Source organism: Pelophylax lessonae (assembly GCF_965119305.1).
Source record: "Pelophylax lessonae genome assembly, chromosome: 1".
Lineage (NCBI taxonomy): Eukaryota > Metazoa > Chordata > Amphibia > Anura > Ranidae > Pelophylax > Pelophylax lessonae.
The window spans coordinates 727,270,150-727,285,898 of record NC_138768.1 but is presented as its reverse complement, the minus strand read 5'-3'; the positions used below and the strand labels follow the sequence as shown (position 1 = coordinate 727,285,898).

The following is a 15,749-nucleotide window of genomic DNA, read 5'->3' as shown; positions in this document are numbered from 1 at the left end:
GCTGCCAGGAGAGAAGAAAATGTCATGGTTCCTAAATGTATGCAGAAGTATGTGGATGTTAATGACTGGCTGCTTAGGCCACTAATGATGTCACATGGGGGTTTGAAATAAATTCTCAGCCCTGTAAGTTTTAAGTCCTGACACAAGGCTTCTTTTCTTCACTGACAGAGACTGTGCATAAAAGGAAGTAAAGTCTATGCTGTTGTTAAAACCAGCATTATAGTAAACCTGCTGCTTTACCTTGCATGGGTAAAGTACAGGCCCACTTGGAGTGCCCTCATGCAGTGTGACATTACAAAACACCACATAAATGCTGTAGAAAACAAATACAATGGTTCACTTTAAAGAAAATCTTAAATAAGCAATACAGGTGGTTGCTATTGCCCAGCTGTCTCTGGATTTAGTTCAGAGTCACTAAACAAGCATGTAACAAGTTAAAGGATAAGTTCACCTTTACAAAAAATAAATAAACACATCTCTTTGCAGGTAAAAAAATTATTTTTTTTTTTCTTGTTAGGAGACTGTAAAGCCGGGGTCCTCAATAGGTGGACTCCGGGCCGCCTCCGGACCCACACAGACTTAAATCTGGACCGCCGAAGTGGTCTCCTTCCTTCTGTCATCAGCGGGGGGGGCTGAAAGGAGAGGATCGGAGTGGCTGTGTCTTACGCTGGCAGCGCTGCATGATTACAAAAAGCCGAGTTCTTCTGCTTACCCGGCGGAGAGGATGTCCTACAAAGTCCCGCCTCCTGGGCCGGCTCTTATCTATGATAGACAGAACACTGGTGACGTCTATCATAGGAGCCGGTGTCCAGGAGGCGGGACTTTGTAGGACATCCTCTCCGCCGGGTAAGCAGAAGAACTCGGCTTTTTGTAATCATGCAGCGCTGCCAGCGTAAGACACAGCCACTCCGATCCTCTCCATTCTGCCCCCCCCCCCCCGATAACTTGACTTTTTATAATCATGCGGTGCCCTAATCCGCACTGGTCACTCTTCATTAATGGGGGCATGGGTCACTGGTCACTCTTCATTAATGGGGGCATGCACACTGGTCACTCTTCATTTATGGGGGTACACACACTGGTCACTCTTCATTTATGGGGGTACACACACTGGTCAATCTGCATTAATGGGGGCACGCACATGGTTGCTCTGCATTAATGGGGGCACGCACACTGGTCGCTCTGCATTAATGGGGGCACGCACACTGGTCGCTCTGCATTAATGGGGGCACGCACACTGGTCGCTCTGCATTAATGGGGGCACGCACACTGGTCGCTCTGCATTAATGGGGGCACGCACACTGGTCGCTCTGCATTAATGGGGGCACGCACACTGGTCGCTCTGCATTAATGGGGGCACGCACACTGGTCGCTCTGCATTAATGGGGGCACGCACACTGGTCGCTCTGCATTAATGGGGGCACGCACACTGGTCGCTCTGCATTAATGGGGGCACGCACACTGGTCGCTCTGCATTAATGGGGGCACGCACACTGGTCAATCTGCATTAATGGGGGCACCCACACTGGTCGCTCTGCAATAATGGGGGAACGCACATGGTCGCTCTGCATTAATGGGGGCACCCACACTGGTCGCTCTGCAATAATGGGGGAACGCACATGGTCGCTCTGCATTAATGGGGGCACGCACGCTGGTCACTCTGCATTGGATGGGGGCAAGTTTTGGGGAATGCCTTTTTTTGTTGTTGGCGTTCTGTATTTGGAATTTGACGGTCACTTTTCCGGACATCGGACTGAATGGAAAATTTGTAAGTGGACCTTTCAAGTTTACATTTGAGTACCCCTGCTGTAAAGCATTGCACCCCTGACTAGCAGATCATGAGTGCAATCTCAGGCTCCTGTAGACTGTCAGTGTAGCTGTCTGCCCATACCTCTGATATGGGCATGTACTTACAGAATGACAGGAAGCTCAATTAACTACTTGGAGTGCTCAATAGCACCCTTGGAACTCAAACCAACAGCTGCAAAGATTGTAGTTTTCACGTTTACAGAACACTGTTTTTTTAGATTGTGACAGTTGGTACAGGGAGAGGATTTCCTGTTCGCTGTCAAAACAGGGGATCGGGGCGGGGAGGAGGGGTGTGAGGGCTGGTGCATCTGTTACATCTTACACCCTGAATATGGGTGTAACATGTTACAAAAGATGAACTTATATATTTTAAGTCAAAACTTGTGCATAACTTGCATATTTGTACTGGGTCAGTGTCCCAAAAAAGTATTGAATCCACAAGATTGGCAGGACATTGAAGCCACTAGCAGTGTAGAAAGTTGTACATCTCCCAAGATGTAAAATATAACTATTGTGACTTCTCACAGATTTTAAGTCAAAACTTGTGCATAACTTGCATATTTGTACTGGGTCAGTGTCCCAAAAAAGTATTGAATCCACAAGATTGGCAGGACATTGAAGCCACTAGCAGTGTAGAAAGTTGTACATCTCCCAAGATGTAAAATATAACTATTGTGACTTCTCACAGATTACACAGTTCTCTTTAAAAATTGTATAAGATCTGGCCAAATGCTATATTGTATATTTAGAACAAACACCCACCTCCAATGTATGTAAAACCATAACCAGCTCATTACCTGTTATCTGACAGTTTAATTGCTGTAAATTGTTCTGGTGGAGCTGGACCAGAATCATCTAGAAAGGGGGAAAAAAAAAGGTAAATCGTTAACTCAAGTGAGAACCAGAGGTCTACAAAGACAGACACTGATTTCTTATGAGAGAGAGGGATTACACACATTTTCATAAACACACTTCAGTTTAAATGTTTAAGGCCAAGTTCACCTTTAAGAAAAAAAAAAAATGCACAAATTTTTTGAGGGTAAAAAAATATACATTTATTTGTTTTTTTCCTGGAGACTGCAGAGTATTGCACCCATAAACAGCAGATTGCAGGTTTCAATCCAGGCTTCTGCAGCTTCTCAGTAAAGCTCTCTGCCCGTACCTCCCATATGGGCTGAGTTATTGACCATCAGAGCAAGAGCAATAATTCCAGGGCCATCATTTACCGTTTCTGATGACACTTAAAGGCTTGTACAGTGTCACCTATGGACAAATTTGGCTACCATAGATTTTATCATTTTTACAGGTGCAACCTTTTCTTTTAGATTTTACCAAAAATGTATTATTATATTGTGTCTGTATGCGCTAAAATAATCTGAGTGTATTTTTGCTGAAAATATAGATTGGATAAACAGTAGTGCATTTATTTTATGACATAAAAAAGTACCTTTCAATTTTTTTTCCATAGGGTCTCTGCTTTCATGAAATATATAATGTTTTTGGGGGTATTTCCTCTGGCCTAAATTGTGCATTTTAACATGTGAGCAAATAAAAAATTCCAATAAAGGGGTTAAATACTCACCTGTGTGTGGAGCGCCTATTGTAAATAAACCATTGTCAAGGGCATGGATATAAGCTCCTTTGTCCATTTCAATGGCTACCATCCCTGAAATGTCACCAAAACATTTGACTGTCCACCAATTTCCTGAAATACAGAGATAAGTTATTTTAATAGAGAACCTAAAAGGATAAGTGTATGTTTAAATGACATTAGCTCTTTCAATATACCCAGGCAGAGCAAGCAACTTTGCAAACACAATCTTCTACCTAAGCCTTTTCTTTCCGTATGCTTTGATAACTGTAACCACATTTCGAAGCCAGCTTAAACATTGTGTTTGTATTCAGCTTTTCTGCAGTTTGCAATGCAGACAAACAATCAGCTAGAGACAAATTGGGCATTGCAGAGGTTAGTAAACGCATTACAAGCAGCAACATGTGTATGGTGCAAAAGATGACTTGCTATGCTTCTGCAATTTGTAGATTGATGTACGTTCCTCTTTTGACAGATGTGCATTCCTAGCTGTCAGACCGTCCTATTACTGACAGCCAAAAGCTCCACAAGCAATAAGAAACCAATTAGCGCAGCTTCTGGTCGTGATCAATATGGAAGTCATTGTAATTAGTGTTGAGCGAACACGGACTGTATTATTCGTGTTCGTACCGAATAATTGGATTTTTTTTACCCGAACACGGACACGGACACTTTACTGTATGTTCGGGTAAAAATCCGTGTTCGGTCGTTTTATTTCCGGGTTTTGCATGCTTTGGCGCTCTTTTCATGGCGGGCTTTCAACAGCCAATCAACAATCGTTTAACTGGTGTGCCTTAAGCCATCCCAGCCATGCCTGCAAATGTCTTAGTAGCTGTGATTGGCCGTCTGAAGCATGTGACCAAGTCTTTATAAGTTCGAGGCAGCCGCCGCAGCAGCGTCATTCTGCTGCTTAGCTAAGGGACAGAGCACACATCAATGTGCTGGCTGCTGATTAGGGAAAGATAGGCAGGAAAAAACCATTTGTGTCCGGATAGAATTGAGGGACAGGTCGGAGTGTTTAGGCAGGGCGAGTTGTAGGCATTTTAGGGATAGAGTCTGCTGAATTATAGGGTCAGTGTCTTCTACAAACTACAATCGATATTGCTGTGTGGGGGGTGGGGTGAATCTGCACTCAATCCTGATCTACGATCTCTTCTCAATCCTGTTAGGGACAGAGTCTGCTGAATTTTAGGGAAACTGTGTTCTACAAACTACAATCGATATTGCTGTGTGGTGTGGGATTGGAGATAGGCAGGTGTCAGTGATCCACATCCATTTTTCTGTGTGTGAGCTGCAGTGAACACAATCTTTTTGGGCTGCAGTGAACACAATCTTTTTGGGCTGCAGTGAACACAATCTTTTTGGGCTGCAGTGAACACAATCTTTTTGGGCTGCAGTGAACACAATCTTTTTGGGCTGCAGTGAACACAATCTTTTTGGGGTGCAGTGAACAAAATCTTTTTGGGGTGCAGTGAACACAATCCTTTTTGGTGTGCAGTGAACACAATCTTTGTGGGGTGCAGTGAAGAAAATCCTTTGTGGGGTGCAGTGAACACAATCTTTTTGGGGTGCAGTGAACAAAATCCTTTTTGGGGTGCAGTGAACAACATCCTTTTTGGGGTGCAGTGAACACAATCTTTTTGGGGTGCAGTGAACAAAATCCTTTGTGGGGTGCAGTGAACACAATCTTTTTGGGGTGCAGTGAACACAATCTTTTTGGGGTGGAGTGAACAACATCCTTTTTGGGGTGCAGTGAACAAAATCCTTTTTGGGGTGCAGTGAACAAAATCATTTTTGGGGTGCAGTGAACACAATCTTTTTGGGGTGCAGTGAACACAATCTTTGTGGGGTGCAGTGAACACAATCTTTGTGGGGTGGAGTGAACAACATCCTTTTTGGGGTGCAGTGAACAACATCCTTTTTGGGGTGCAGTGAACACAATCTTTTTGGGGTGCAGTGAACACAATCTTTGTGGGGTACAGTGAACAGAATCTTTGTGGGGTGCAGTGAACACAATCTTTGGGGGGTACAGTGAACACAATCTTTTTGGGGTGCAGTGAACACAATCTTTGTGGGGTGCAGTGAACACAATCTTTTTGGGGTGGAGTGAACAAAATCATTTTTGGGGTGCAGTGAACAACATCCTTTTTGGGGTGCAGTGATCAAAATCCTTTTTGGGGTGCAGTGAACACAATCTTTTTGGGGTGCAGTGAACAAAATCCTTTGTGGGGTGCAGTGAACAGAATCTTTGTGGGGTGCAGTGAACACAATCTTTGGGGGGGTACAGTGAACACAATCTTTTTGGGGTGCAGTGAACACAATCTTTGTGGGGTACAGTGAACAGAATCTTTGTGGGGTGCAGTGAACACAATCTTTGGGGGGTACAGTGAACACAATCTTTTTGGGGTGCAGTGAACACAATCTTTGGGGGGTACAGTGAACACAATCTTTTTGGGGTGCAGTGAACACAATCTTTGTGGGGTGCAGTGAACACAATCTTTGGGGGGGTACAGTGAACACAATCTTTTTGGGGTGCAGTGAACAACATCCTTTTAGGGTGCAGTGAACACAATCTTTGTGGGGTGCAGTGAACAACATCCTTTTAGGGTGCAGTGAACACAATCTTTGTGGGGTACAGTGAACAGAATCTTTGTGGGGTGCAGTGAACACAATCTTTGGGGGGTACAGTGAACACAATCTTTGTGAGGTGCAGTGAACACAATCTTTGTGGGGTGCAGTGAACACAATCATTGTGGGGTGCAGTGAACACAATCATTGTGGGGTGCAGTGAACTCAATCTTTGTGGGGTACAGTGAACACAATCTCATACTTCTGAAGATTTGAGGGTGCTGCCTGTTCCATACTCCCCCTACTCCTCATCTAGCCTTTTAGGGGTACAAACAATAGTAATTGGGGCCTAGTGTGGTTGTGTACGTGTGATATACATACACTTTTTTTGGATCATATTTTCTATTCCGCTATTTAATCAAAAACCTTTGGGGATCAGTTAAATTGGGGGATAGTCTGTGTTGGTACGTGTGAGAGAGATCCACCTTTCCAAGTTGTTGGGGTTCATCTCATACTTCTGAAGGTTTGAGGGTGCTGCCTGTTCCATACTCCCCCTACTCCTAGCCTTTTAGGGGTACAAACAATAGTAATTGGGGCCTAGTGTGGTTGTGTACGTGTGATATACATACACTTTTTTTGGATCATATTTTCTATTCCGCTATTTAATCAAAAACCTTTGGGGATCAGTTAAATTGGGGGATAGTCTGTGTTGGTACGTGTGAGAGAGATCCACCTTTCCAAGTTGTTGGGGTTCATCTCATACTTCTGAAGGTTTGAGGGTGCTGCCTGTTCCATACCCCCCCTACTCCTCATCTAGCCTTTTAGGGGTACAAACAATAGTAATTGGGGCCCAGTGTGGTTGTGTACGTGTGATATACATACACTTTTTTTGGATCATATTTTCTATTCCGCTATTTAATCAAAAACCTTTGGGGATCAGTTAAATTGGGGGATAGTCTGTGTTGGTACGTGTGAGAGAGATCCACCTTTCCAAGTTGTTGGGGTTCATCTCATACTTCTGAAGGTTTGAGGGTGCTGCCTGTTCCATACCCCCCCTACTCCTCATCTAGCCTTTTAGGGGTACAAACAATAGTAATTAGGGCCTAGTGTGGTTGTGTACGTGTGATATACATACACTTTTTTTGGATCATATTTTCTATTCCGCTATTTAATCAAAAACCTTTGGGGATCAGTTAAATTGGGGGATAGTCTGTGTTGGTACGTGTGAGAGAGATCCACCTTTCCAAGTTTTTGGGGTTCATCTCATACTTCTGAAGATTTGAGGGTGCTGCCTGTTCCATACCCCCCCTACTCCTCATCTAGCCTTTTAGGGGTACAAACAATAGTAATTGGGGCCTAGTGTGGTTGTGTACGTGTGATATACATACACTTTTTTTGGATCATATTTTCTATTCCGCTATTTAATCAAAAACCTTTGGGGATCAGTTAAATTGGGGGATAGTCTGTGTTGGTACGTGTGAGAGAGATCCACCTTTCCAAGTTTTTGGGGTTCATCTCATACTTCTGAAGATTTGAGGGTGCTGCCTGTTCCATACCCCCCCTACTCCTCATCTAGCCTTTTAGGGGTACAAACAATAGTAATTGGGGCCTAGTGTGGTTGTGTACGTGTGATATACATACACTTTTTTTGGATCATATTTTCTATTCCGCTATTTAATCAAAAACCTTTGGGGATCAGTTAAATTGGGGGATAGTCTGTGTTGGTACGTGTGAGAGAGATCCACCTTTCCAAGTTTTTGGGGTTCATCTCATACTTCTGAAGATTTGAGGGTGCTGCCTGTTCCATACCCCCCCTACTCCTCATCTAGCCTTTTAGGGGTACAAACAATAGTAATTGGGGCCTAGTGTGGTTGTGTACGTGTGATATACATACACTTTTTTTGGATCATATTTTCTATTCCGCTATTTAATCAAAAACCTTTGGGGATCAGTTAAATTGGGGGATAGTCTGTGTTGGTACGTGTGAGAGAGATCCACCTTTCCAAGTTGTTGGGGTTCATCTCATACTTCTGAAGGTTTGAGGGTGCTGCCTGTTCCATACCCCCCCTACTCCTCATCTAGCCTTTTAGGGGTACAAACAATAGTAATTGGGGCCTAGTGTGGTTGTGTACGTGTGATATACATACACTTTTTTTGGATCATATTTTCTATTCCGCTATTTAATCAAAAACCTTTGGGGATCAGTTAAATTGGGGGATAGTCTGTGTTGGTACGTGTGAGAGAGATCCACCTTTCCAAGTTGTTGGGGTTCATCTCATACTTCTGAAGGTTTGAGGGTGCTGCCTGTTCCATACCCCCCCTACTCCTCATCTAGCCTTTTAGGGGTACAAACAATAGTAATTGGGGCCTAGTGTGGTTGTGTACGTGTGATATACATACACTTTTTTTGGATCATATTTTCTATTCCGCTATTTAATCAAAAACCTTTGGGGATCAGTTAAATTGGGGGATAGTCTGTGTTGGTACGTGTGAGAGAGATCCACCTTTCCAAGTTTTTGGGGTTCATCTCATACTTCTGAAGATTTGAGGGTGCTGCCTGTTCCATACCCCCCCTACTCCTCATCTAGCCTTTTAGGGGTACAAACAATAGTAATTGGGGCCTAGTGTGGTTGTGTACGTGTGATATACATACACTTTTTTTGGATCATATTTTCTATTCCGCTATTTAATCAAAAACCTTTGGGGATCAGTTAAATTGGGGGATAGTCTGTGTTGGTACGTGTGAGAGAGATCCACCTTTCCAAGTTGTTGGGGTTCATCTCATACTTCTGAAGGTTTGAGGGTGCTGCCTGTTCCATACTCCCCCTACTCCTAGCCTTTTAGGGGTACAAACAATAGTAATTGGGGCCTAGTGTGGTTGTGTACGTGTGATATACATACACTTTTTTTGGATCATATTTTCTATTCCGCTATTTAATCAAAAACCTTTGGGGATCAGTTAAATTGGGGGATAGTCTGTGTTGGTACGTGTGAGAGAGATCCACCTTTCCAAGTTGTTGGGGTTCATCTCATACTTCTGAAGGTTTGAGGGTGCTGCCTGTTCCATACCCCCCCTACTCCTCATCTAGCCTTTTAGGGGTACAAACAATAGTAATTGGGGCCTAGTGTGGTTGTGTACGTGTGATATACATACACTTTTTTTGGATCATATTTTCTATTCCGCTATTTAATCAAAAACCTTTGGGGATCAGTTAAATTGGGGGATAGTCTGTGTTGGTACGTGTGAGAGAGATCCACCTTTCCAAGTTGTTGGGGTTCATCTCATACTTCTGAAGGTTTGAGGGTGCTGCCTGTTCCATACTCCCCCTACTCCTCATCTAGCCTTTTAGGGGTACAAACAATAGTAATTGGGGCCCAGTGTGGTTGTGTACGTGTGATATACATACACTTTTTTTGGATCATATTTTCTATTCCGCTATTTAATCAAAAACCTTTGGGGATCAGTTAAATTGGGGGATAGTCTGTGTTGGTACGTGTGAGAGAGATCCACCTTTCCAAGTTGTTGGGGTTCATCTCATACTTCTGAAGGTTTGAGGGTGCTGCCTGTTCCATACCCCCCCTACTCCTCATCTAGCCTTTTAGGGGTACAAACAATAGTAATTGGGGCCTAGTGTGGTTGTGTACGTGTGATATACATACACTTTTTTTGGATCATATTTTCTATTCCGCTATTTAATCAAAAACCTTTGGGGATCAGTTAAATTGGGGGATAGTCTGTGTTGGTACGTGTGAGAGAGATCCACCTTTCCAAGTTTTTGGGGTTCATCTCATACTTCTGAAGATTTGAGGGTGCTGCATGTTCCATACTCCTCTTCCTCATCCTCCCTTTAGGGTAGGAAAAAATTTAATCGGGCCTAGTCTGTGTTTGTACGTGTGAGATACACAGTTTTTTATCCTATTCCGCTATTCAATACACACCCTTTTGGTGTAAAAAACATTAAATTGCGGCATAGTTTGCATATTTGACATTTGCATATATTGTGCCTTGTTGCGCTGTTTTGGGTACTCCACCAACATGGCCAGTGGCAATGACGCCATTCTCAGCTTAACTATCCCACTTCTATGCCTCCTTGAAAAAACAATTTGGGCGATGATGGAAGAGGATGTGGCACAGGATGAGGAGGAGGAGGAGGATGAAGAGGTAACATTTCAAAGGCTTTCAGGGCAGTCATTCGCAAGGGGCTCCGAGGGTGGGTTCCTGCACACACAAACGCCAGGGACACAATTGTCCAGCAGGGGCACAGTTCTGGAGGATGAGGAGGATGAGGAGGAGGAGGAGCTGGAGGAGGAGATGGAACCATGTTCACAGCAGGGTGGCACCCAGGCCAGCTCATGGCCATCACTGGTGCGTGGCTGGGGGGATACAGAGGACACGGACGATACACCTCCCACAGAGGACAGCCTTTCGTCGCCTCTGGGCAGCCTGGCACACATGAGCGATTACATGCTGCAGTGTCTCCACAACGACCGCCGAGTTGCCCACATTCTAACTTGTGCTGATTACTGGGTGGCCACGCTGCTGGATCCCCGTTACAAGGACAACGTACCGTCCTTAATTCACTCACTGGAGCGCGATCGCAAGATGCGCGAGTACAAGCGCACGCTGGTAGACGCCATGCTGCTGGCATTCCCATCTGACAGCGGGGCCACAGTGGAAGCACAAGGCAGAGGAGGAGGAGGAGGAGGTCGCCAACGCAACCAGGGCACCGCCAGCACCTCAGAAGGCAGGGTTAGCATGGCCGAAATGTGGAAAAGCTTTGTCAGCACGCCACAACAAACAGCAGCACCAGCAGCTCAGATGGAACGTCTTAGCAGGAGGCAGCATTTTACCAACATGGTGGAGCAGTATGTGTGCACACGCCTACATGTAGTGAATGACGGGTCTGCCCCCTTCAACTTCTGGGTCTCCAAATTGGGCACATGGCCTGAGCTTGCCCTTTACGCCTTGGAGGTGCTGGCGTGCCCTGCAGCCAGTGTATTATCTGAACGGGTATTTAGCACGGCTGGGGGCGTTATAACAGACAAGCGCAGCCGCCTGTCCAGAGACAATGTGGACAAGCTCACGTTCATTAAAATGAACCAGGCATGGATCCCACGGGACTTTTCCGTACCTTATGCAGAATAGCAATGGATACCGACCTTACCCACCCATTGTTCCATTTTTGCTCTTTCTCACTCTTTTGGGGTGTACCCTCATTTAAAATTTTTGAAAAGAAGCAGTGTTGGCTACCTCGTCCTCCTCCTCAGGGCCAGATTAATGTAGGGGCTATTGGAGCTGCAGCTCCAGGCCCCTACCTTTTATATAGGCCCCGGGTTGGCCATATTCACTGTTACCGCTCTTCTGTCACTTGTAAACACAGAAGTCTGGCTTCTATGCTCGCTTCCCCAGGCAGCACCCTCAGAACCTCCCCACACAGCGTGAAGGCCGGACAAGGAGGGACAGTTGGCGATGCATGGATGTGTTTATGGGCTTCAGAGACAGCATCCCATGTTGAATTAGGCATGCATGGCTGCACCCTTCCTCCTCTGGGTGCATGGCAAGGCACGGCCCTTAAGGCCCTTCAAAATCCTCAGCACCAAGCCCATGATGCTGTTAATCCGGCCCTGGTCCTCCTCCACCGCCGCTTCCACCTACACCGCCCATAGGTGTGCGCAGCCTATTGCATTAAGGTGTGCACCCCAAAGTTGAAATACACATGCATGTGTTTGCCAGCAGGGAGAGTAATGTATCGGGGCCATGTACCTGTAGGCAAGGAGAAATAGAGCAGAGCAGGTCCCAGGGAGATCTTTCCCATCTCCTCACTGGCAATGCTATGTGCCCTAGGTGATTAGGGTGTGCCCAGGCACACCCAGCACACCCTGTGCGCACGCCTATGTCACCGCCACATCCACCACCACCTCAACCTCCCTCCTACTCCATATGGGCCTCGTCCTTCAGAGATGAAGAAGAACATTGTTTTATTTTTCTGTTTTTTTTTGTTGTTTTAAGTTATTTCCCTATCCACATTTGTTTGCAGAGCACTTGCCATGCTCTTAATTACGTTTTGCTGCCATTTGCAGCACTCTAGCCCTTTCCTTTGGTGTTTTAGAGCCATTTTAGTGCCTTAAAGTTCGGGTCCCCATTGACTTCAATGGGGTTCGGTGTCCGGGAAAAGTTCGGTAAAAGTCCGGGACACGGACCCGGACTTTTTTTTAAAGTTCGGCCGAACCCGTCGAACACGGACATCTAGGTGTCCGCTCAACCCTAATTGTAATCATATGCAGACTACAGAATCATTCACAAACTAAAATTATTAAGGCTGCAGGTGCCATTGTTTAATTTTGCAATTAGATACAATATTTAAAAAACTTAACAATAAAACAGTGTACCAGTAAGAGTCGGTTCACACTAAGGCTCGGTTCACATTTATGCGATGCGGGAAGGCTGCGAATTCGCAGCCTGTTCCCGCATCGCACACGCACCCCCGGCAGTTCACACTGCCATATGCGATACGCTGGGGGTGTCAATGTAATCTTAACGACACCCCCAGTTTGATCGCATATCGCAGTGCGATCGTGCAGTTCGCACAGGAGCGGATCGCACAAGTGTGAACCGCTGTGCGATCCGATCCTGATGCGGCTGCAAAAATGCCTCCTGTGCGTGTTTGCTCCGGGTGCGATGCGAATTTAGCCATACAAACTGTATGGCTAAACTCGCACCGCACAGCTGATCGCATGTAATGTCGGAGCAGTGCGCTCCGATATTACATGCGAACCCCGCACACGCAGAAGTGTGAACCGGGGCTAAGGCGACACGACTCTGTACTACTTCGGGGGCGACTTCGGAGCGACTTGCAGGGAATTCACATAATGGAAGTCTATGCAAGTCGCTCCGAGGTCGCCCCGAAGTAGTACAGGACCCTTTTTCTAAGTCGGAGCGACTTGTGTCGCTCCTATTAGAACGGGTCCTGTAGCGGTCAATGGACCGCGACTTGTCAGGCTGACAAGTCGCGCTAGTGTGGACCGGCTCTAAATATTCCTTTAGAAAACAATGTACAAAATATTATGAAGGCAGGCAATTTAATGAAGAAGTCACGTGACCAGTGACGCAACGTGTAGGAGGAGCCAGTGACGTCAGTCTTGTCTGTTTACACTACGATCCGTGTTGGGCAGCCGAGGAGCTGAAGCTGCACACGGCACACAGAGATTTGGATTCCATGCTGTTTTTTACCTGTCAAAATGTGTTTTGGATGAAGTTTTCTAAATAAATGCTTTTTAAACATACTGCACTATGAAATCATTTTGTTTTCCAATTTATAACCATGGAGCGTTCCCATTCTGATCAGAGGAGGATTCAAGGTAAGCCATTGGACTTCCCCAGGCGTATTGGTTTATTTTATACTGCACATTATCATTGTGCTGCAGGTAAGGGCGCGTTGCATTCAAAGGTGGATAGCAGGTGGACGGATCTTGCACATTGAGCAATGAGGTTTTTCATTAAAGAAGCACTGCATGTTTAAAGTGATTCATGGATTGAATTTTTTATTATTGGAAGAACATTTCACACTATTTTGATATTTATACCTTACGAGTGTATCAATTTTACATTATTCTTAGCCCCCGTTCACATAGAGGCGACCTGCGAGGCGACCTGGTCGCCTCACAGGTCGCCGCAGGTCGCCTTCCATAGGGAAGCTGCGGACCCGTTCTAATAGGAGCGACACAAGTCGCTCCGACTTAGAAAAAGGGTCCGGAGCTTCTTTGGGGCGACCAGGAGGCGACCGCCATAGACTTCAATGTTATGAAGTCTGTGGCGGCCGCTCCGAGGTCGCGGCGCGCTGCTCGCACCGCGATCTCGGAGGTCGCCACCTGAAGTCGGATCGCCCCTATGTGAACAGGGGCTTAGGTTTATTTCATGGTGCACATCTGGCACTAATCTACTTGTTTATTTTCGTATCACAATGATATTCTGGCTTTAGTTTTAATTTTGTACACTGATTGTAATATGATTACGAATTTTATGTATTTTTTTTAGAATAGCGCACCACCTTCACATTACTATTTAATCATAGAGTAAGGGCTCTTTCACACCGGCGATCCGATCAGATCCGCCTGTCAGTTTTTTAGGCGGATCTGATCGGATCCTCCATGCAGCTCTATGGGGCAGCGGATGTCAGTGGAGACACCTCCGCTGATACCCGCTGCCATCCATATCCGATCCTGTCCGTGAAATCTGGACGGATGGAAACCCTATTTTTCCATCCGTTCAGGGATCGGATCGGATGAGAGCGGACAGGCCCCATAGAGAGCAGCGGGAGCTGTGACACCTCCCTCTCCGCACTGCAAGCGGAGACGGAGCTGTCATCCGCCGGCTCAGCGGCGGATCGATCCCCGCTGAGCAGCACGTATCCGCCTACGGAGGCGGAACGTGTGAAAGAGCCCTTACTGTCAAGTCAACGAACGCTCCACTGATCATAAAAGGGTAAGTTGCACGTATTTAAAAAACAAAACAAAAAACTCACACACACAAAAACTTTATAATTACAACTGGCTTACCTCTACTTATGTTGTCTCTGACCACCATCTTTGCATGATATTATGTCGGGTAGTGGACCCCTTTCAGTATTTAGTATACAGCCCCCCCCCCCACCCCCCAGCCATGACAACTTCTCAGAACCTATGTGTGTTAATAGAGGAGGTTAGCATTCACTAGCATGACTAGCAGTGACCGGTGTATTTCTACATACAGGTACAACACATCTTGCGGGGAAAAAAAAAGTACTAAAAAAGGCTAGTAACCCGAAAGACTTACCGACAATGTCCAGTTTATTCTCTTCTGAATCATCTAGCTTTCTTTTCTTATTTTTGTGCTTCTTCTTACTAGAAAGAAAAGGAATATTGATATTGAAGTCCCTGTCAGCTTCTTATTGCTGGGAAGATGCTCACTCTCAATTCCTGAGAATTTCTGCTGAGCATTGGAACAGAAACTGATGGAATATCTAAAAAAAATACTGTCACTGGGAAGAGGGGTGGGAGGAAATCTTTCAGTGGGGGCACCTGCGGGGTGTTCCAGTATAACACAGAAAATATAGCCTTCAAGGAGTACCATAAATACTAGTAAATAGGATCTGAAGATGCAGATAGGATCTCTTCTCCATTGGGAGCACAAGGCAACAAATCATCTTCCGTCATTGCTTCTTCAGAAAAGAGGCAAAAGAAGTAAATGGAAAAAAAAAAACTAAAAGCAGATGGTCTAACATTTTTAGCCCACTTCCTAACAAAAACATTCTAAACAATTTATATAAACTAAAAGAAAGGAAATCAAAGAGAAATCCTTAGGCATCATGATGCTGTGTAGTAGTTTACATGACATCTCTATAGAACATCTGTTGCAATGGATAGATATTAAGCAATTACAGATTGGCACAATGTCTTACTTCTTATCCTTCATTCCCTTTAGCACCAGCTTGGTGGGTTTTACTTTCGAATATTCAGCCATGGTGACAGCGATAGATACGCAACTGCTCTAAAAAAGAATAACAGTATATTTGTAAATACATCACTGTACAATAACTTGAGGGTCATAACTTGTGTCATAATTGTCAAATGTTTAGCCTGGGTTCACAAATATGCGATGCAGGAACCAGCGCGATTCTAATGCGAGTTCCCACATTACGTCTCCCCCCGCAGGCAGTTCACACTGCCCTCTGCGAACCGCTGTGGGTGTCAATAAAAATTTAATAACACCCCCACATCGGTTTGCAGATCACAGTCCGAACTG

At 45.3% G+C, this 15,749-nt stretch overlaps 1 protein-coding gene across 1 annotated transcript in view; it reads right to left on the bottom strand.

Annotated features, from left to right (window-relative positions):
- FRG1 (FSHD region gene 1) overlaps positions 1-15,513 on the bottom strand; it is a 44,262-nt gene extending 28,749 nt beyond the window's left edge. The window contains exons 1-4 of the mRNA XM_082271118.1: positions 15,406-15,513; positions 14,781-14,848; positions 3,392-3,514; positions 2,607-2,664 (exon numbers count right to left, since the gene is read on the bottom strand). Of these exons, the coding sequence (XP_082127244.1) occupies positions 2,607-2,664; positions 3,392-3,514; positions 14,781-14,848; positions 15,406-15,467 (311 nt within the window). The 5' untranslated portion in view covers positions 15,468-15,513. The remainder of the gene's footprint in view (positions 1-2,606; positions 2,665-3,391; positions 3,515-14,780; positions 14,849-15,405) is intronic.
- Between the last annotated feature and the right edge of the window lie 236 nt (positions 15,514-15,749).